The sequence below is a fragment of the Chionomys nivalis genome, chromosome 6 (assembly GCF_950005125.1).
Source record: "Chionomys nivalis chromosome 6, mChiNiv1.1, whole genome shotgun sequence".
Lineage (NCBI taxonomy): Eukaryota > Metazoa > Chordata > Mammalia > Rodentia > Cricetidae > Chionomys > Chionomys nivalis.
Genome location: NC_080091.1, coordinates 1,073,203 through 1,095,861, shown reverse-complemented (window position 1 = coordinate 1,095,861; position 22,659 = coordinate 1,073,203). Strand labels below are relative to the sequence as shown.

The window sequence follows — 22,659 nt, the reverse complement described above, 5'->3', positions numbered from 1 at the left end:
TGAGCCACCATGTGGTTGCTGGGAATTGAACTCAGGACCTCTGGAAGAGCAGTCAGTGCTCTTAACCGCTGAGCCATCTCTCCAGCCCTATGGATTTTTTTTTTAAATTATTTGTTTTTATTTTATGTACATTGGTGTTTTGCCTGCAGGTATGCCTGTATGAGGCCATCAAATCCCCTGGAACAGAAGTTAGAGACAGCTGTGAGCTGCCATGTGGGTCCTGGGAATTGAACTCGGGTTCTCAGCCGCCAGTGCTCTTAACCGCTGAACCCTGAGGACTTGGGTTCTATGCCCAGAACCCACATGTCTGCTCATGACTGTCTGTTACTCCAATCCAGGGATTTCAGTGCCTTCTTCTGGCTTACAAGAGCACTGTACATTTACATGGTGCATAGACATACATTCAAAACACTCATGTATACAAAATAAATATTAACAAAACAAGTAGGTGAGGGAGACACCTAATGTCAGCCTCTAGCATTCACACGCGTGTGCATAAATTTGCATGTGCACATACCCATGTGTACCTAAGCATGCATGCACCCACACACAAAAAGAAACATGGGGCTTAGGGAGGCGGCTCAGTGAGTAAAGTACTTGCCACACAAGTGTGTGTGAGCACGCATGTTTGTGCACATGCATGTGTGTACATGTGCGTGTGCATTGTTTGCATGCATGTGCATTCTGTACACGTGTGTAACTGTGTGTCTAGAGGGATCAAGTGGGGTTACGGTGACTCACGAAGCGGCTGGAATTGTTGTTGCGCACCGTCTTGGCATTGCCGAAGGCCTCCAGCAGTGGGTTTGACTGGAGGATTATGTCTTTGACGTGCTAAGGTAGATAGAGCCAGGTAGAACGAGATCAGTCTGGGTCAGATGGGTGTCACTGAGGGAGACCTGACGTGCCCTTCTGTTCTTGTCTTACCTGGACCTTGTCACCCCCGCCAGACACCTTGGAGATGTAACCCATGATGTACTTAGCAGCCACTGTCTTCCCAGCTCCGCTCTCCCCGCTGGAGGTGGTGGGAGGAAGGAAGAGTTAGTGGGCAGGGATAGTGGGAAGCACCTTTTCTAATGCCTAGTCAGTCATTAATTCATGCATGATTTCATTCTCTTACTGAGCACCCACAATGTACCAGACCCTACTGTAGGTTTCAGAAATTCAACAGTGAACAAGAGAGACTAAAAAAAAAATCCCTGCGTCGGGCTGGAAAGACGGCTATGAGTAAACAGCAGTTGTTGCTCTGCAGGTGACGTGGCTTTGCTTCCCAGCACCTGCACGGTGGCAACAACCACTACTATAACTCCAGTTCCGAGTGGTTCAGCAGCCTCTTGGAGCCTGTGAGAGGGGCTGGTGAGATGGCTCAGTGCGTAGAGACACTTGCTGCCAAGCCGAGTCTCATGGATGAGACCTGATTCCTCTTCACACTTTCACGGTGGCATGTGGCAACCCCAGTAAATATAAATAAATAAGTAGATATAATGTAAAAATTCCTTGGGCTGGGAAGATGGCTCAGGTCCCATCGTCAAGTTTGAAGACCCAAGTTCAATCTCTCAGATGGTGAAAGGAGAAAATTGACTCTGGGAAGTTGTCTTCTGACTTCTACGCGCATACTTTGACATGCATGGACCCACATACATACACACAAAATAGTGAATAAAATTTAAAAATTCTTGCCCCCACACTTCTTTATGTGTCTGTGTATGTTCTATGAGCATGGTATATATATTTGTGGTGTAAGTGCATGTGCCCATACGCACAGACTGGATGGAGACATTTGGTACCCTGCCCCATCATTCTCTGCCTTATTACCTTGAGACAGGGTCTCTCACTGAATCTGGAACTAGGCTTGTGGCCTGAAAACCCCAGCAACCTGCCTGTTTCAATCTCTCCCAGTGCTGGAGTTATAGGTGTGTGTACATGCCTGGATTTTTATGTAAGTTCTGGGAATTTGACCCTTGAGTAGCAAGCATTCTTACCTACTGAGCCATCTCCTCAGTCCGGGAGCTGATATTTAGGAGGAACCAATGGGCAATAATAAAATGAATAGATACACTGTATCAGGCGCCATATCGGTAGCCAAGGGATATACAGAAAGGAGAGCAGAGCAATAGGGATAAAGGTCCCTCACCATCATGGCAGACCACCCTTGGTGGTGGGGATGGAGGACATGCCTGGACAGAACGTTCCCCACCCTACCTGATAATGACACACTGGTTCTCACAGTCGATCAGCATATTCCGGTACATGTTGTCAGTGAGGGCGTAGATATGGGGGGGATTCTCATACTGGGCCTGGTGGGGGCGGTCAGCTGTCAGTCCAGAGCTGGATGCTGCAGAGGGTATGTGTGGACATACTTCCACCCATCCAACCTGGACTTACCGCACCCTGGTAGAGGTCAATTTCTCGGTCAGTGAAGTAGGGCATTTGCTTGAAGGGGTTTACAGAGATAAGCACAGAGCCGATATATGTCTTGACAGGTAGTTAAGAACCATGCAGTGTCTTGCTTTGCCTTTCGAATATTTTTTTTCCTTAGTCTATTCCAACAAGACTTTCCATTACCACTTTGCTTGGAGAGATACTTGAATGTACTGGAGTCTCTTAGGAAAAGAAGGCTGGATGCAGAAAGAGGGGAATTGGTGGCACAGAAGTTCAGCTGCTCCAAGGCAGAGGTGCAGCCGCAGTTATAGCATCTCAAACCACAGCACTCTTGTTACGTGATCTATCCTTCAATCTGCCCATCTTTCCCCCATTTATTCATCCTCCCCCAACCCTGGGCTGGACTTCCATCTGCCCCCTGCACTGCCATCCCTTTAGCAGCCTTCCCTGTCCCAGGACGCCATCCTAACTCCATTGCCCACATCCTCCCGTGCCCCGCACTGTTTAGGATACGAAGATGTAGTCATCCATGAAGCGCTTGCGGAGATTGCTCACAATGGCGTCCTCCGTGATCTGGGGCAGCAGCACCATGTCGTCCACTCCGCTCTGCTTCACATTGTGACTCTGCCAGTGAAAACGCTCCTTGCTGCCCTGTGGATGGGGTGGAAGAATGGAGGGTGAGCCCTTTCCGGGGAGCACGGTCGGGGTATCTGCCATACCTCCACCACAGCTGCGGAATCGCCCTTCCTCAGATACCCCTGCCGTGTCGGAATCGCCCTTCCTCAGATACCCCCGCCGTGGCTAGGTTTTTGGTTGTGGTTTGTTTGTTTTTGAGACAGCATTTCTCTGTGTAGTCACTGCTGCCCTGGAACTCGCTCTGTAGACTAGGCTGGTCATGAATTTACAGAGATCAGCCTGAATGGTTAGTTTAAATTGTCAGCTTGACACAATGTAGAATCACCTGTTAAGAGTCTCAATGATGGACTGTCTAGGTCAGTTTGGCCTGTGGCATGTCTGAGGGAGATTGTCCTGATTACATTAATAAAAGTGGGAAGACCTGTTTGCTGCCCAGCCCTTCACTAGGGGATTCTAGGCTCATATTATACCAGTCTTGCAGAGGAGGATTGGATACAAGTAATCTCTCTCTCTCTCTCTCTCTCTCTCTCTCTCTCTCTCACACACACACACACACACACACACACACACACACACACACACACACACACTATGCAGCCCTGGCTAGCCCAGAACTCACTGTATAAAACAGGTTAGCCTCTAACTCGTGGAGATTGCCTGCTTCTTCCTCCTGAGTGCTGGGATTAAAGGTGTGTGCCACCACGTTAGGTTCTCTATGCTCTTGACCGTGGATGTGGTCAAGCTAGTTGCTTCAGGTTTCTGCCTTGACTTCGCCATGATGGGCTGTAGCCTGGAACTGTGAGCCAATGAAACTCTTCGTCCATTAAAGTTGCTTTTGTTAGGATATTTGATTACAGAAACAAAAAAATAAAAGATGACAACCCCTTTTCTTCCTCACCTCTTAGGAACACCAGGAGGTGGATAAGGCCACTACACGCTCCCTGTCCAAAGCAACATGCATTCCCGGGTCTTCTCTTTGGTTCCTCTTTCCACCCATGCCCTCACTGTTTACCTTCCTGCCACAGAGAACGGAGTCATCTCCTTGCCATGCTTTCCCCACCATGAACTCCCTTGAAGCTGTACGTCAAAACCAACCTCTCCTCATTTACATTGTTTCTGGAAGGAGGGTATGTCACAGTGCTGTGAAGGTAGCTCACACATGTGACAGATTTGGTCCCATGTCTCTGTGTTAGAGAACCTGTCCATGGCTCCCATCACTGTCCTATTCCTCCAGGCTATAAGTAATTGGTTTGCTTTGAGACAGACTCTTGTAGATCACACTGGCCTTTAACTCACTATGTATAGCATGACTCTCTCTGCTCTTGACTGTGGATGTGATGTGACTTCCTGGGTTTTTGATTGATAGGTGTGTGCTGTTGAGAGCATAGCACGAAGGTCCTTGCGCCCACAGATCTCCAGGGAGACCAGGAATGCTAAGCACACATGATTGTCTTTCCAGTGGGAAAGATGAAATACCCGTTCTTCCATCCAGAAAGCTGGGAATTAGAAGTGATTAAGAGCCTGGTGATCTGTGTTGGGCCAGGCCTCATCAAGCTCCTACAACCAGGACCAGAGGTGCCTAGAAATCCGAATGACCCTTATAGCCAGGGGCTCCCCCAAGCTCCCACAACCAGGAACAGAAGTGGCTAACAGTCCAAATGACCTCTGTGCTATCTGTCTAACCAAGACCAGGCCAGAGCCTTCTCTAGGCCCTCAAGCTAACACAAGTAGCCTATCTCTAGATCCCGTCGTCTTGGAAGAAATGACATGTACCTGGGTCAAGGTTCACTGTAATTCCTCTTCCTTGTGCAACAGGAATTGCACTACACCAGGAAACATTTTTCCCCACATTGTACTGTTTTTTAAATATGATGATGATGAACTGCCTGTCATAGACTCTCTAGAAGTCTTGATCCAGGATGATGAAGTCAGTTGGAATCGAGTCTTCACACTCGTCTCTTTGAGGTTTGCTTCTTTGCCAGACACATGCAGAGACCCCATCAGTGTTCACCAAGCACAATTTATAAAGTGCTGGAGAGCAAACCCAACAATCTGGGCTTGTAGGCAAGACCTCTTGTAGGTGAGTCACATCCTCAGCTCCCAGTGGGACAGGCATGGTGGCATGCTGTTGATCCCAGTACTTAGGAGGGGAAGTTGGGAGACCTTCCACGAGTTTCAGGTCAGCTGGGATATGCATCAAGACCCTGTTTCTAAAATAGGCTGTCAGTATTGCTCAGTGGGTAAAGGTGCTTGCTACTGAGCCTGATGACTTGAATTCAAGCCCTGGGACCCACGTGGTAGAAGGAGAGAACCAACTCCTGGTTCTTTGGCCTCCACACGTGTGTTACTGCAGGTGCAAACTCAATCAATCAATCAATCAATCGGTATAATTAAAAAATTTAAATATATATGTAGTATATACATACAGCATATATTTTAGAATGTGTACATGTAGTACAGATTATGAGCTACAGCCATGAACAATGCTCTCAAGTTCATAGCCTGAACAGTGAGGGATGAATCCTTTGCTTTGACGTTCAGTCCTATGGGGTGTGGTCCTGGCTAAACTCACACTATCCACCATCCACATCCTCTTCCCTTCTCTCCTTCATTCAGATGAGTCCTCACACCCATAGACCAGGCTTGCAGGACCCTGACATCTTCCTGCCTCTACCTCGAGTGTTGAGATAACACGAGCACACCACCCCACGTGGTATACGCAGTGCTGGGGAGTTCCAGGGCTGGGGGAACGGCTCAGCAGTCAAGAGCATCTGCTGCTCCTGCAGAGGACCTGACTTCAGTCCCCAGAACCCACATGGTGGTCTCTAGCTGTCTGTAACCCCAAACTCCCAAGCCCGGAGGGTCCGGCGACCTCTTCTGGCTTTCACACAGACATACATGATGGCAAAATGTGTACACCTTTAAAATTAAAATAATGATTCAAAGAGTAAAAAGAACGGCTGTAACATTAGAATCTAGCTGCTTCACAAGGCATGGCCTTTTGCTGTCACAGATGCCAGCAGGCCCCTCCTGAGACACTTGAGCCCTCAGCCAGTAGAACACCAGGTACTAGGGCTTCTCACCCGAGGAAATGAGTTTAGGTCAAAGACCCCACTTACACCCGTGCTCCACCCCTTTCCCTGCCCCCTGGCTGAGAATCAGAGAACCTGGTTGGAGGCTTGCGCTGTGGAACTTCCTCTATCCTCAGAAGCGGATGACCGAGACTCCCACGTGTGCCATGGGACCTTAGTTTTCTCCCTTTAGAGACCTTACTATGGCGCCTGAACTCCTCTCAGAGCCTGGGTTACACTGCCGCAGCTCTGCCTGTCTGTCCGTGGAGTCAATAAGGTTTTGGGTTGTTTTGTTTTGTTTTTACAGTTATCATGTATATTTATTTTAAATGCCATCCACTTTTTTTTCTTTTTAATTTTTTGAGACAGGGTTTCTTTGTGTAGCTTTGGAGCCTCTCTGAAGCTCGCTCTGTAGACCAGGCTGGCCTCGAACTCACAGAGATCCACCTGCCTCTGCCTCCTGAGTGCTGGGATTAGATGTTTGCACCGCTATCGTCTGGTTACATTAAAAACCTTTAATAAACACCTTACTCCCCAACCATCTGTCTTAGTACCCCATTGAGCTGCATTTGCGACCTCTGGAGCACATCTGGTGGCTTCACTGCATTTGGGGGCCACGAGCGTGAGCACTTTCATTATTTTCGGATAAAAATGTGAGCAGGCACATTTTTAGTATCCATAACTTCTCCTCTGCGCTACAGAGGATTACGTAATTCCTTTCCCTTCCTTCCATCCTTTTCTTCCCCCTTCTTTCTTTCTTGCTGAAATGGGATGAAACCCAGGGCCTCGCACATGCTAAGCAGGCATTCTACCCCTGAGCTCCTCTGGGGATTCTGGGTGGGCGTTCCACCCGCGAGCCCTGCCTCCAGCCCCTCACCGGGGGAGTCGAGGTAGGAGGGCACACCTCTGAGCCACATGACCCTTTACTAGACTAGAGGATTGTAGTGTCCTCAGCCTTGCCCCCAGGCCCTCCTTATTGGGTTTTATGTTTGTCTTACAAGCACAGGATCCTGAGTTCTTCCCTGGCACTGCAAAAAAGAGAGTGCCAAGTTTATACAAGATCTCTACTTGAAGGAGACAGGGCAAGGGGAGGGGCAGCTCGCGGAGGGCAACAGGGCGCAGCTGTTAAAGGTGACGTGCCTGCAGAGGTCAAGACAGAGCCGCCTGGGCGGTCAGAGGTATCCAGGACAAGCGGTGGCCCAGGTGGGATGTGTTGGGAGCTGCAAGGAACTTTGGGCCGTCTGAGCTACTGAAACTTGACTGCACTCTGAGAATGGCCCCAGGGAGGGCGCTGGCAAGATCCTGGAGTCATAGTGGGAGGTGTGGAAGGCTGGTGAGCACCCATCGTCACCCATCTGCCTGAGAAGAGGAAGGACAGAGGCTGGGAAGAGAGGTCGGGTCATAGCAGACAGTGCTTCCTGTTTGCAAGACGGGAACAGCAGTGTTGGTGAGGACAGATCATGAAAATTAGGGGTGGAGTCATTCATAGGTCATTTGCCATTCTCTGTGTTGATGGTCGGGGTGGGGTATGGACAGGCAGGCTGTGTTCTGGCTCTGCAGAGTGCCAGGGAAGGGCTCGTGTTTGGTGACCGCAGCACATAGCAAATGGTTAGTTTTCTGGCATTCATTTACTGCCCAGGGTAAGCCTCCTGTTTGGGTGCAGGGTCTGTCTCAGAAGTCCCAAATGGTCTGGGATTGTTTTGTAGCCCAGGCTGGTCTTGAACTACTGAACACTTTGGGTCAACATCCTGAGTGCCATCATTTTTAACTAACTTTTCAGTGCCAGAAATGGAATCTCAAGACCTACATGTACTGTGTGTGCTACTGCTAAGTTTCACTTTCAATCCTTACTAAGCTTCTTGTTTTGCTTATTTTGTTCTAAATGTTTGTTTATTACATCGTATGTATATGTGAATGCCATGCATGGGTGTGCATTCGTGAAGGCTGCAGGACAGCACTGTGGACTCGGGTCTCTCCAGACACTTTATGGAGCTCTGGGGATTGAACTTGGGGAACTAGGGTTGTTCAGCAAGTGCCTTTACCCACTGAGCCATCTTGTTTGCCTTTATTTTTTTCTTAATTAAGGGCAACACCACACCCTTAATCCCATGCACTGAGAGGCAGAGGCAGAGATCTCTGTTAGTTTGAGGCCAGCCTGGTCTACATAGTGAGTTCTAGGACATATATAGAGACCTTGCTGCAAACATCTCTCTCTCTCTCTCTCTCTCTCTCTCTCTCTCTCTCTCTCTCTCTCTCTCTCTCTCTCTCTTATCTATATCTATCTGTCTATCATCTATCTGTCTGTCTATCTATCTATCTATCATCTATCTATCTATCTATCTATCTATCTATCTATCTATCTATCTATCGAGGTAGGATCATATCGTCCAGATCAGCCTTACACCTGTTACGTAGCCAAAGATGACCTTGTGATTCTGATCTATTGCATCTATCTCCCAAGAAGTGCGAGGACACATGTGCACCACCGTTCCCACTAACTGGGGTTTGTGAAGTGCTAGGTATCAAACCCAGGACTTCGTACCAGCTGACCTCCGTCCTCATGACTAAGTCACGACCTACATGACTAAGCTTAAGAAATCAGTGTATGTGTGTTTGTATGTATGTCTACACGAATGTGTGTCCAAGTGTGTGTCTGTGAGGGTTTGGGTTTGGCACCTGCACGCATGCAGAAAGCCAGAAGTGGGTGTTAGTTGGATCTTTAGGGCCTGGAGAGAAGACATTGGGGATGTGGATGCTGGCCTGCTAACGTCCATTCTCATGATGGAGCATCACTGCTGTTCACTGCTGAGCCCCGGCTCCAGCTCTGTGATGGGGATTTTTAGGTGGGTTACTTCAGCTTTTCCTTTAAACACGGAGTATTATTAGCTCCATTTTTTAGAAGAGAAAACTCTGGTGCCTCTAGGCCGGCAGCTGCAAGGCCAGCTGTGGTTGGCCCCCTGGCCTTTCTAGGCAGGTTCCTCTTTCTGCTCTTCCCCTGTTCACACTGTCTTCTGTGTGATGGCTTTCCCTCCTGGTCTGTCCTGCCTTTCTCCAGTGTCTGAGCTCTGCTATGTCATAAAACCATCCATGTATTCTTGTGTGTATGTACTCCTGGCTTCTCATGAGGTGGGGGTGGGATTTGGGGGTGTTGCTCAGTTGACAGTGTTTGTCCAGCTTCCATCTCCAGCACAACATAAACTAGGTTGTATAGTTACGCCTTGAACCCCATTATTCATGGGGAGGAGGCAGAAGGGTCAGGAATTCAAGAACACCCTCAGCTACATAGTGCATAGGACCTTGTCAAACTGGCTCTGAGGTCTGGTGGCGCTGGAGAGGTGGCTCAGCAGTTAGAGCACTGGCTGCTCTTGCGGAGGGACCTGGTTTGATTCCCAGCATCCACATGGTGGCTCACAACTCCAGCTTCCAGGAATCTGACGCCCTCTTTTGGCCTCCTAGGGCACTGCATGCACGTGGTACACAGACATTCACGATGACAAAGTACACATAAAATAAAAATAAATCTTAAAAGTAAAAAATAAATTAAAAAACCCAAAACCTAGCTAACCAATCAAATAAGTGAATGAATAAAGTTCCCTGGAGGGGAAACTGTTCTTCATGCCCCCTGAAGAACTCCTTGTCTCCCTGGTTCAAGTTGAAACTGTGTGCTCCTAAGTTCCTTCCTTGAGCTGTGGGGTGGAGGGGTTACAACAAACAGGTTTGTGGTCTCAGCTGACCACAAGCTAAATATGACTCAATCTGCTGTCTCTTGTGAAAGATACTGGGGGGCTGGAGATGGCTATGCTGAGAAGCGAAGGCAGATTCTTCCTCTAGCTCTTCAGCTCTGCCTACATGGGGGTGAGGTTATGGGGGAGGAGGTGGGGTGGGGTGGAGATGGCAGGACAGCCTTCTTGGTGCTGTTGAGGGCGGGACTGTTTGTGGTCAAGGTGGTGTCTCTTGTAGGGCTCGGGCTGTAAGCCCTGCAGTGTAGTGAACACACTTCCTGATTTCTATCAGTGCTCAGAGGAGGTACAGGCCCAGCCTAGGTCCCTGCTCTTGAAGCTCTTAGTGGTGCTGCAAGTTGATGAAGCTGGCCCCCCAAGGAGAGGCCAAGTCAGAGGGTGCAAAGGCTAGGTGGGTGTATCACCTAAGGCTAAACTTGCAACTTGACCTCAAGGGCCTGTGGGTGTGAAACTCCAGGTTCCTAGCTTCTTTGAGGGGTAAGCCCGGGTTCAAATAGGACCAGAAGGATGCTCAGAGGCTATTTAACAGCAGTGAAGTCCTATATGAGCTCTCATTTTTTAGGAAAAGAAAAGGGAAGCCATAGTCAAGGTGACTCCTAAGAGCAATGGCCTCTTAAAGGGGCCACGCTGAAATCATCTTCCACGTTTCGTTTATCCAGCAGCTTTGCTAGGCTTCCCCGCCTTAGTTTCCTCATTTGAACAAGAGAAGACAGCACAGTTCATGGGGCAGCTGCACAGATTCAACAAGGCAAAAGGCAAAGGTTGCCACGTAATACTGCTGTTCCTCATCACCACTGTGGGTGTCAGCGGGTCCAAGGCAGGAGGAGGAGCTGCATGATGGAGCTTGGAAATTCACCCCAGATGTGCTAGTTGTAACTGGCTAGGCTGGGTGAACATACTTACAGAGACACCGTGTGCCTCACTTTGGTTGTTAGACGAAACTGGAATGTCTCCTAGGAATATCGTGCAGGGAGAAGAGAAAGCTCAAAGCCAGGGCCAGCCAGCAGAGTGGACTTGTTAGACAGCCTTACACCAGAGATATGGATGGGTCAGCGGTAGGGAGGACCACACTTTCACTAGGAACTACACAGACAAGCATAACTCTGGCCTCTGATTAAACCTAGCTGGGGTCGGGTATGAGATGTCAGTATTGGCTCAGGAGCCCCAAGACCAAGTTCTGAGCACAGAGGACAGAGACAAAAGGCAGGGAATAAGAGACAAAGACAGGAGATAGAGGATGAGGGAGAAGGGGAAGGGAACAAGGAAAAGGGAGCAAGGGGCACTTGTCCCAGAGAGCAACAAAGGGTTATCTCTGGATACAGAGGAGACAGATGCGGCCCATAGGAAAATGGTGGTTTATAACGGTAAAAGTGATTTTGATTGGGCATGTTAGTTAGGGAGCCAGAGGGGGCTTTTAACTGCTGGGTTTTAATACTTTCACAGTCCCTTGGTAGTCAGCCTCAGGAGGAGGAAGTGGCCAAATAAGGGAATAGACCTTAGCTAGCCTTAGGAATGCAATCTTGCCGAGCCTGCCAAGAGTCCTTTCAGGTGGTTCATTGTTTTTCCTTATCTCTCTTCCCATCATGGCCGCGCTGAACGAATTTCCTTTTTCTGCTTGTCCCTCTATCTGGCTGTTTCACTTGGCTTATGGAGGTCTAGTGGTTGGACCTGGCCTGTAGGAGAATGGGATGTGACCCCAAATCTGATAGCAAACCTCTCTTAGACTTGGGTGGCGATGAGCAAGAACTTCAGTCTAGAGAGAAATAGAACAGCCACTTCCTTCCTCACCAGGCCCTGCAAGCTGTGGAGATGTGAACCTGATGCTGCAGCTGTGCTGGATCTTGCGCCTCAACCTGGCCCTCAGGGGGTGACCCTAGAATCGTTGTCCTGTCTTTCCCAGCCATGGGAGTACTGGACCACACCCTGCTGCACCTCTGAACTGTGCAGACAACATGCCTACCTCCCAAAGCTCTTCACAGGACTGGGGTTGGGGATTGAGTTGGGTGGGACCATTGAGTTTATTTCCTTTTGGCTTAGTTGGGGGCCAGCCAACAGGTAAGGACCTTTGTCTTTCTGGAGGCAGCTGGCGTCTATTGCACCTCCTCAAATTCTCCACCCAGAGGCTGGAGTTGGGAGAACTCAGGTCTCAAGAGAGGAGCCCACTAGAGAGGCTCTGATGCCCAAAGCAGATGCCTATCTGTCCCCTCCTATCTTCCTTGTCTCGTCAGCTGTCGGTCCCACGTGGATAAGGCCTGACATATTTAATACAGTTTGTTACCTCTGTGAGCTCGTTAACTCGGTATGCTTTTTAAAATATTAAAATGAGTTGTATTTGTGTCTGTGTTGGGAGTGTATGCTTGTGTGACATGGCACGCATGCCGCCAGAGAGCAACTTGAAGAAATGAGCTCCGGATGCAACTCAATATCAGGCTGGCAGCAGGCACTCTTACCCTCTGAGCAATATCAACAGCCCTGTTTTTTCTCTTTTTGAGATTGTGTTTCATCATCTAGGCTACTCTTAACCTCCTGATTCCTGGCTCCATCTCCCAAGTTCAGAAAATTACTGGTGTGCTATAACACTCCCAGCTTAGTTATGGGTACTTAAAAAAAATAAATAAAATCTTGTGCCAGTGAAATGGCCCATGGGTAAGGGGCTTGCTGCCAAGTCTTTTTTTTTTTTTTTTTTAATTTTCAAGACAGGGTTTCTCTGTAGCTTTTGGTTCCTGTCCTGGAACTAGCTCTTGTAGACCAGGTTGGCCTCAAACTCACAGAGATCCGCCTGCCTCTGCCTCCCGAGTGCTGGGATTAAAGGCGTGCACCACCACCGCCTGGCGCTGCCAAGTCTTATAACAGAGATTAGTGCCCTGGATCTACACGATGAAGGGAGGGAACAAATTCTTTCAAGCTGCCCTCTGACCTCCACAAGTGGGCCATGGCTCACTCCCCTCACAAGAAATAAATATTGTTTAAAAAATTAATGTTGGGGGCTGGAGAGATGGCTCAGAGGTTAAGAGCATTGCCTGCTCTTCCAAAGGTCCTGAGTTCAATTCCCAGCAACCACATGGTGGCTCACAACCATCTGTAAAGAGGTCTGGCGCCCTATTCTGGCCTTCAGGCATACACACAGACGGAATATTGTATACATAAATAAATAAATATTAAAAAAATTAATGTTGTTTTAGTTTATTTGTGACTGGGTCTCATATAGCCCAGAGGGCCTCAAAGTTGCTATATAGCAGAGAATGATCTTAGATTTCTGAGCCTCTTGCTGAGATTTCTGAGCCTCCCAAGTGCTGGGATGAGAGACATACACTACCATTCTGATTTGTATAGTGTTGGGACGGAGCACAGGGCTTCACACACATAAGGCAAGCACCTCACCAATGGAACTACAACCCCACCCCTGCAGCTGTGGGTTTTGTTAGGTCTCTTTTTAAGATACCTCCTTTTTTGGTTCATTCCCCTGGCCATTGGCCTCTTTGTTCCTCCTGGTTTTTATGAAAGATTTATTTCATTTTTATTCATGTGTCTGTATGTGTTTGTGCTATGTGTGTGCACATGTGTGTAGGTACCCATGGAGGCCAGCTGGATCCCTAGAACTGGAGTCACAGGCAGTCCTAAGGCACCTGATATATGTGCTGGGAGCTAACTCTGGTCCTCTGCAGGAGAGCACGCTCAGCCACTGGCCCATCTCTCTGGTTTCACCTTATGTCTTTTGTTTGTTTCTGTGGTGTTAGGCATGGATCCTAGAGCCCTGAACTTGCTAGGCAAGCGCTCTGTCCCTGAACCATACCTCCAGCACCGTCTCCTTCCCTTTGTGCCTCAACCTTCAAAGCAACCACCTTTACCCTCAAGTCACCACTGTTAGGAAACAAAGATGCCCACCTCATACCACCCCTCAGACCCCACAAAGTCAAACAGAAACTGCTATAATCTTCCGAGTCAGTGCATCAAACAGAAACAACGAACAATTCCACCACTAGTGTTGCTTATATATACCACCCTTGCCACCAGCCAGGATCAACTAACCACCACCCACGATAACAAACAGACACAAGCCGAGATGGGTGCCCGCAGTCCCAGCACCCACAATAACAGACACAAGCCGAGATGCGTGCCCGCAGTCCCAGCACCCACGATAACAGACACAAGCCGAGATGCGTGCCCGCAGTCCCAGCACCCACGATAACAGACACAAGCCGAGATGCGTGCCCGCAGTCCCAGCACCCACGATAACAGACACAAGCCGAGATGCGTGCCCGCAGTCCCAGCACCCACGATAACAGACACAAGCCGAGATGGGTGCCCGCAGTCCCAGCACCCACGATAACAGACACAAGCCGAGATGCGTGCCCGCAGTCCCAGCACCCACGATAACAGACAGACGCAAGCGGGGATGCGTGCCCGCAGTCCCAGCATTTTAGAGGATCGTGAGTTTGAGGCTAGGCTGAGCAAAAGTAAATAAATAAAAAGTGTCCAGTGACAGCAACAAACGGTCACAAAACAATAACCATCATAAAAACTCCAGGGGCCAGAAAGATCGCTGAGAGGGTAAAAGGTGCTTGCTGCCGAATCTGGTCACCAGAGATCAGTGTCCAGTACCCAATGGTAGAAGGGGAGAATCCACACCTGCAAGTTGTTCTCTGACCTTTACAAAACAAATCAATGTGAGAATAAACTCACACCGAGGGGCTGGGGAACTGGCTCGGTAAGAGTGCTATACAAGCATGGGGGCCTGAATTTGAATTCGCAGCGTCCATGGTCACAAACTCACCTAGAACCCCTGTGCTATGGAGGTAGAGACAAAGGCATCTGTTGGTTTTACTATCTGTCAGCCTAACTCCAGATTCAATGAGCGATCTGATTCAAGCAGGACATCTGATGTTCACACCTTACACACACATTGCACTCACACTGACACAGAGACATTGACAACCACACATAACCATATCCCATGCAAAATCTAAGAGTGAGTTGCTAGACCACCATTACTAGAAGCTAGCAATAGACAACCAGTGGCAAATGAGCATTAACCATTCACGCTCCCGACAATCAGCAGAGGCAGTGTCCTGCTGGCGAGCAACATTAAACACTAGCGATTCCAGCATAGTGGCACGTGTCTGTAACTCCAGCACTCAGTAGGCGGAGGGCAGCAGGATCAGGAGTTTAAGGTCGTCTTGACTATATAGTCAGTTCAAGGATGACTTAAAGCGTATGAGACTCTGTCTCAAAACAGCAATGGACAGGGTGTAGCTCAGCTGGTGGAGGGCTTGCCTAACGTGCTTAAAGTCCTGGGCTCCATCTCCAGGACTGTGCACAGCAGGGCACGATGAATCATGCTTGTCAGCGCAGCTCTTGGGAGGTAGAGGCAGGAGGATCCGATTCCCAAGTCATCCTTGTCTATAGCGTGCCTTTGAGACCAGCCCGGGGATACACGAGACACTGACTTAAAGCACCAAACCCTGGCACAGGCTGAGAGGATGGCTCAGTGCTTAAAAGCATATGATATCTTTTCAGACGGCGAAAACTGAGTTTCCAGCACCCACACGGTGCTCACAACCAACAGTAAATCCATCTCAAGGGAATCTGATACCTTCTTCAGGCCTCCCCAGGCACTGTGTGCACATGGCACACAAGCACACTGATGTATACACATGAATAAAACAGAAATATGTCTTAAGAAGTAACAAAACTAAACACCCTGCCATCATAGATGACCACCACCTCCAACCCATCCATGAGAACTATTGTATGCACCAATCTTCACACACCAACAGCAACCCTCACCATCACAACCACAGCAGCACCCACTCAACAAGGAATACCCAGTGGCTTGTCTAATTGCCAAGAAGGAACGACCTGCACCCATCTCTACCACTGAAGCCATAATGCACGAGCCTCACAGGCATCAGCAGCTCCTGGGCATTTAGCATGCATGCTCCATAACAGACTCTGTTTGAACAACATCCTGGCATTGCAGCCCTCTGGGAAGCTCTCAGTATTCCCAGACACAATTGTGGTCCTTATAGATAGTGTCAGTCTTTTTCTTTCTCTCTGCCGTCCTCTCGTTTCCTTTCCTCTTGCCTGCCTGTCTGCCAGTCTCTTAGGACCAGGCAGGACTCAGTTCACTCTGTAGCAGATGATGACCTTGTACTGATTCTTTCTTCCCTCTGCAGGCATTTCCAGAGTTCTGGGCTGACTGACTTGGCTTAATGCAGTGCTGGGGAGAGAACACTGCTTCCTGAATGCTAGGAAACTATCAGCTCAACTCCAGCTTTGGATCTAGTTTGGCTTCACTGAGAGAAGGTTATCTAGATTGGCCTCCAATTCATGATTTTCTGCTTCAGCCTGCAGCGGTGTGCCACCATACCTGGCTCCAGGTTTCATCACTGTTCACTTTGACTCATTTCTCTCCTCAGATCTGTCTGCTGAGAAGTCCGTTGACTAAGCATTTCACAGTGCTGGCAGCCTAGGAGGGGTTTCCCTTCCTTTCAAGCAGCAAATCTCTTCCTGTTTTTCTTTTTTCTTTTTTTTTGAAAGACAGAGTCTCATGTAGCCCAGGCTGGCCTTAAACCTGCTAGATAGTCAAGGATGACTTTTAAACTCCTACCTCCACCCGCCAAGTGCGGGGACAACACGTCCAGTCTATGTGATGCTCCGGATGGAACCCAGGGCTGTGCACGACCGATGAAGCACAGCCTCAGCCCTCCTGGCCTTGCTTTGTCACCCCAGCTCCCTGCTTCCACCCCAGTCATGTTTGCTGGATCCGCCAAGGACCCCAGCAGCTCCCCTGTCCTGGAAGCACATCTTTATTCCCTCTGACAGAATGACAATGAATGAAGGCTGAAGCGGACTGTGGGTTTGTGGAGCCACGGGGGTGATTTGTGTGACCATCGCTGGCTTTTATTGTGCATGCCATGATGCTGCTGGGTCTAGACAGCATGGGTCATCCCCCTGCCTCGTCATCGCCAGCAGGCCTTGACTTGCAGTCCATCTCTGGCTGCAGTATCTCCACTGCCATCCCCGATGTAGTAGAACATAGCCTCTCATCCCTGTGCCCTCCAGGCTTTGTCGTCTAGTCCTGTATCCTCCTCCTCCTCCTCCTCCTCCTCCTCCTCCTCCTCCTCCTCCTCCTCCTCCTCCCCCCCACCCTCCTCCTCCTCCTTTGTTATCTCCTGCCCTACCCCACATCTCCAACTCCCCCTCTTCAGGAATACTGACTGAAAGTCAGATGACGGTGATGATGGCTCATTGTCAATGCTAGAGGTGACACTCAGGACCTTGAGCAAGGGCCCTACACCTGACCTCATCTGCCTCTGAGACTGTTACAATCACCACCTGTCGTCACTTGCGCTGCTATCACACTCACAGCCCTCATGTGAGACACAGTCAGCCCCACCACTGGTGGACTCACAGTGGTCAAACCCGCAGACCCCAAGAGTGTTTCCAGGGAGAGCTCCCCCAAACACTCCCATCTCTAGACCAACTTCCAAACATGAACTCCAGAAACAGAGGCCAAGGCAGGAGGGAGTGCTTGTTTCAGACCACAGGGACATCTAGGATCTGAGAGGACTCTCTAAGCCCCTGGAAAGGGACATGTCCCTCCCTGGCAAACTGTAATCCCCTTAGGGATACCTTCTCCCTTCCTATTGCTCTGCAGACTTGGTCCCCACAGCCAATCTGGCACCCTTAGAACTTGATCCCTGGTGGAGGACCATGGGATACCCTGTGCTGCCCGTGGGAGTCCCTTCCCAAGGCCCTGCAATTCTCATGACCATTGCCCCAATTCCTGAGGGTGCCCAGGGCTCTGCTACCAGGCCAACACTCCCAGAGCCAACGCTGAAGAACTTACCATGGTGAGGGCTGGTGTCTGGGCTCCTGTGGGTAGTGACAGAGGCACAGGCTCAGGGGGTTCCTGAGGGTGGCTCTGGCATGGCCCTGCTTCTTCATCTACTCCTTCTGCAGACTCCTGGCCCCAGTTCCTCTTGCAACAGCCCCTCTCTCACTTCCTTTGACGGGAGGGGCCATGGCCACAGGGGAGGGAAGCTGAGGGCGGGGACAGTGCTCTGAGCCTTAGCAGCAATGACCCTGCTGAAGTTGGAGTTTGGAGCCTGCAGGGACAGGTTAAAGATGTCCGGCAGCCACTGCCAGACAAGAGAAAGTCCCTTCTCCATCTACCTCCCCAAGAAAAGAGGCTACAGCAAAAGACACCCAGGTCAGTTGACTGCAGGACTGGCCACCTAGTTGAGATCTTTCTCTTCCGAGTCAGGAAAGGGAAGTGCTGTTTCCGATGTGTCTGCTCTGCGTGTTCTCGTGTAAACCCCTTAAGACCCTCCCTGCAGAATGTTCCTCCAAAGCCAGTGTGTTAGTAAGGACAAAGAGAGTGGAGGCCACCACAAGCCTTATGCCCATGTAAGACATGTAAGATTTTGTATGTCAGATCTTTCTTCTTCTTCTTCTTCTTCTTCTTCTTCTTCTTCTTCTTCTTCTTCTTCTTCTTCTTCTTCTTCTTCTTCTTCTTCTTCTTCTTCTTCTTCTTCTTCTTCTTCTCCTCCTCCTCCTCCTCCTCCTCCTCCTCCTCCTCTTCTTCTTCTTCTTCTTCTTCTTCCATCTTTGTGTTTGTGTGTGTGAAGGCCAGATGACAGCTATCAGTCCCCACCTCTGTCTTTCTGTCTTTCCACTGTGGAAGCCAGGCTTGCTGGCCTACAGGCTTCGGGGATTCTCCTGTCTCTACCTCCCATCTCAATGTTGGAGCACTGGGGTTGCAGGTATTTGCCACCTTTATCTGGCTTTATGGGGATGTCTGTCTGGGGATTCAAACTCAAGTCCTGATGCTTGTGTGAAAAGGGTCATCTTCCTAGCACCAGATCTGGCCTTAAAAAATTTTACTTTAAGTAATTGTACTCATAAGTGTGTGTGTGTCGGAGACCAGCTTCAACAAAAATACCACTTACCAGAGTAGGGACACGGGGATAAGAAAATTAAGAGGACCAAAACAATAAAATAGAAAACATGGGGTACTATCGGGAGGGAGCTCCAGTGAATACTGGAATTGTCTGCGTTTGATTTTCCCTACACTTTTATACTCCAATACCACAGGGGGAGAAGACAAAAGACTGCTTTAACAACACACGGCAAGAACAACTAGAACAGTTAGTTACTCGCTTCAGTACTTGATGCCTCAAGTCATTAGCATTCTGTTGTTTAGGCAATGAACCCGCCCTAGACCAAGAGCTGAAGGCAGCTACTCCCAAGCTCAAACCTTCTATTTCAAAAGAAGGAGCAGAAGTATGCTTGAATATCCTGACCGTTGGTCAGGGTGGGCTGGATCCAACTGTATGGGCCATCTTAAATATCAAAAGAACCGAGTAACCACACCCTAGTTCAGGGTGTGTAGCCCTGGTTGTTGTCAACAATTTTGAGCAACCTCAAACTCTCTGACTTTCAGACAAAGTGGAACTAGGCTCACATTTTTGGGCCTCTGTGTGTCTGTGTCCGTGTGTAAGCCAGAGGCACTGGATCTCCTGGACCTGGAGTTATAGGAAGTTGTGAACCATCTGATGTGGATGCTGGGAATTGAACAGAAGTCCTCTGGAACAGCAGGAAGTGCTCATAGCAGCTAGCTGAGCCATCTCTCCAGCACCTCCACCCCTGTTGGCCCCAAATCTGTATTTTGTTGTGGGTTTTGTTTGTGTTTTTGTGAGACAGTCTCATATGTGATTCTGACTGTTCTGGAATTTACTATGCAAAGTAGCTGGCCTCAAACTCACAGAAATCATCCTGTCTCTTTCTCTGGAGGGCTGGGACCAAAGCTACGCACCACTGCTCCTGGCCCAATATGGGTTTTCACACCTGTGACTTTGCCGATTTTATGATTTGGCTCCATCAGCAGCACCTAGAGCATGTAGGGCCCATCTCACAGCCCAACCCTTGATCTTTGGAAGACCAGATCTCACAAGAGTCCTGTTGACATTTGAGGAAATGATGGTCACCTAGGCAGACAGTGGTGGTGCACGCCTTTAGTCCCAGCACTAGGGAGGCAGAGGCAGGCGGATCTCTGTGAGTTTGAGGCCAGCCTGGTCTACACAGGGAGTTTCAGGACAGCCAGGGCTACACAGAGAAACCCTGTCTCAAAACAAAGAGGTTGTCACCCTCTCATACCCCCCACTGAGGATGTGGCTGAGACTGAACCAGACTGTGTTCAGTCTTTGGTTCATGTCTGAGGACTGGGATGTCTCTGCATTCTGTGCTCTCTTGATGAGGCGTGCCCCCTCCTGGCCATAGCTGAGAAGACTTGTCTCCAATATCCAGGGGCAGTAGCACAACTCAATATATAGAAAGGGGCAGAATGATCACATTTGGTCGGGAGTACAAGGAGACTGGATCTTTGAAAGCTTCTGTAAACTGCACTTTTGTCTTAAAATAAGTTTGCTTGTTCTTCGAGAAAGGGTTTCTCTGTGTAGCCCTGGCTGTCTTGGAACTTGTCCTGTAGACCAGGCTGGCCCTGAACTTAGAGAGCCTCTGCCTCCTGAGTACCGGGATTAAAAAAGGGTGCGCCACTATCTGTCTATTGATAGGTTTTTATTTGTAGTGGCCAGAGTTCTCTCTCTCTGCTAGGGATGACTGATTAGGAAGCGTGGGCATATGCCCCACTTTTAAGAGCTTTTATTTTGTTTATTCATTCGTGTGTGTGAGCACACATGCCACAGCAAGCTTGTGGAAGGCAGAGTACATTTTATAGAAACTGGTTCTCTCCTTCCACCACGTGGATCCCAGGGATTAAATTATAGTTGTTACCTTGGCAGGAGGTGCCTTTGCACACTGAGACATGTTGCCAAGCCTGGCTGTGTGTTCCCTTTTGATCCTAGGGTCGGGGCTGGATGGTATGCCTATACAGAGACACAGACCCACTCACGAACATCTACATAAGACAGAACTTTATTGATGTAAGGCTTCTTGGTGAGGAGTGTGTGGACCCCAAGGCAGGGCTTGTAGCACCATGATGGGGGTAGCCTGGATGTTGGGCTCCCCCTGGGGCAGGCAGGGCAGAGGTTGGGGTAGATCTTGCCCCTGGTTAGTCTGGGGGAGGGTCGCATGGAGGTGGTATTAATCCCACTCCCCCATAGCAGATATAAATCCCCCCAGCTCAGAGTGGAGGGATAGAACAGTGCTGGGGGCAGGGCACCGGCATACCCCCTCCCCACCCCCACTCTTCACAGTACATATTCCGATCAAAGGGTGGGGGGAGTGCTGGGGACTTAAAGATGTGTGCGGCATGGGGCAGCCAGCTCTTCTCCATCCCCTAGCCAGGATTCCTATAGGGGTTACCCAATAAATAACTTTCAACTGCATCTCACCCTTCAATCCCGCCTCCCTCCCTCCTGCAGGCCCTCTCCAGTGGAGTTCCCCCGTCTGTGCTCCAGGGTGGCTCCGGGTGCTGCACACCCCCTAGCGGCCTTGGCAGGTTTTGCAGCACATCTGGCGGAAGTAGGCTCGGCTACAGAACTGAAATTTGAGCACCAGGGGGCAGTAGGCCACCTTGTTCACATCCTTGCATTCTGCAGTGGTGGAGGGGAAGGGCAGGAGGGAAGGGAGAGAGATCAGTCAGCGTTTCCCCAGCGGTGGTGCGCTCTAGCTGGCTTTCCTCCTCACCAGTCCCCTCATCTTTCACAGAGGGATTATCATCATCACCAGTCTCATTTTGAGAATCTATGTATTTTTTTACGTATTATTGTTATCCTGTGTGTCTGAACAGGCCTGTGTGTCTGAACAGGCCTGCATGTCACAGCACACACGTGAAGGTCAGGGGACTCTGGATTTGGTCCTCTCCTTCCACTGTTATGTGGGTTCTGGGGGACTGAACTCAGGTCAAGTTTGCGCCACCTTTACTCACTGAGTCATTGCACTGGCCTCTTGGTCTCCTGGTTATTGTTTTGAGGACTTTCTTTTGTTGTTGTTGTTTGTTTTTGAGACAGGGTTTCTCTGTGTATCTTTGGAGCCTGTCCTGGAACTAGCTCATGGAGACCAGGTTGGCCTCGAGCTCACAGAGATCTGCCTCCTCTGCCACCTCTGCCTCCTGAGTGCTGGGATTAAAGGTGTGCACCACCACCGCCTGGCTGTTTTTTTTTTTTTTTTTTTTTTGGTTTTTCAAGACAGGGTTTCTCCGTAGCTTTTGGGTTCCTGTCCTGGAACTAGCTCTTGTAGACCAGGCTGGTCTCGAACTCACAGAGATTCGCCTGCCTCTGCCTCCCGAGTGCTGGGATTAAAGGCGTGCGCCACCACTGCCCGGCCGCCTGGCTGTTTTGAAGATTTTCTTTTCTTTCTTTTTCTTTTTTTTTTCTTCAAAGACCCTCTTGGCAAATTCTTTTATTGGTCCCAGTTTAAAAAGCCAGAGTCTTCTTTTTGTTTTGAGGATTTTCAATACAGCATCTGGAGCTGCCCAAGACATACTCTTAGTGAGAAAAATATTTCTTATTCTAGGGTTCCCTTTTTCCCTCTCCTGGAAATTGGACCTAAATTAGGCAGGCACTCGGAGTTATATTTCTTAGCCCTCCTTTGACATTTTATTTAGACAGTGTTTGGATAAATTGCTCAGATAGGGCTTGCTCTGTAGTATTGGCAGGTCTTGAACATGCAGTCCTCCTGCCCTGGCCACCCTGATAACTTAAGATGACAGACCTGTTGTGCTTTTGATGCCAAGAGAATTTGTTTCCTTTGGCTTTTCAATAAACCTTTGAGTTCAGCTCAAAGAATTTGTAATTTAAAGGCTGGGTAACAGCTTAGTGAGAGAGCATTCACTGAGCACCATGAAGGCCATGGATACAAATTCCCAC

General features: G+C 49.3%; 2 protein-coding genes across 7 annotated transcripts in view; both read right to left on the bottom strand.

Annotated features, from left to right (window-relative positions):
* Positions 1 to 17,777, bottom strand: part of Myo1f (myosin IF) — a 49,715-nt gene extending 31,938 nt beyond the window's left edge. Inside the window, exons 1-6 of the mRNA XM_057771677.1 lie at positions 17,679 to 17,777; positions 2,893 to 3,030; positions 2,383 to 2,472; positions 2,200 to 2,294; positions 925 to 1,012; positions 742 to 831 (exon numbers count right to left, since the gene is read on the bottom strand). Coding sequence (XP_057627660.1) covers positions 742 to 831; positions 925 to 1,012; positions 2,200 to 2,294; positions 2,383 to 2,472; positions 2,893 to 3,030; positions 17,679 to 17,681 — 504 coding nt within the window. The 5' untranslated portion in view covers positions 17,682 to 17,777. The remainder of the gene's footprint in view (positions 1 to 741; positions 832 to 924; positions 1,013 to 2,199; positions 2,295 to 2,382; positions 2,473 to 2,892; positions 3,031 to 17,678) is intronic.
* A 2,982-nt stretch (positions 17,778 to 20,759) lies between these two features.
* Adamts10 (ADAM metallopeptidase with thrombospondin type 1 motif 10) overlaps positions 20,760 to 22,659 on the bottom strand; it is a 31,605-nt gene continuing 29,705 nt past the window's right edge. For all 6 annotated transcript variants that reach the window (XM_057771209.1, XM_057771206.1, XM_057771208.1 and 3 more), the window contains one exon: positions 20,760 to 21,384. In XM_057771209.1, the coding sequence (XP_057627192.1) occupies positions 21,275 to 21,384 (110 nt within the window). In that variant the 3' untranslated portion in view covers positions 20,760 to 21,274. The remainder of the gene's footprint in view (positions 21,385 to 22,659) is intronic.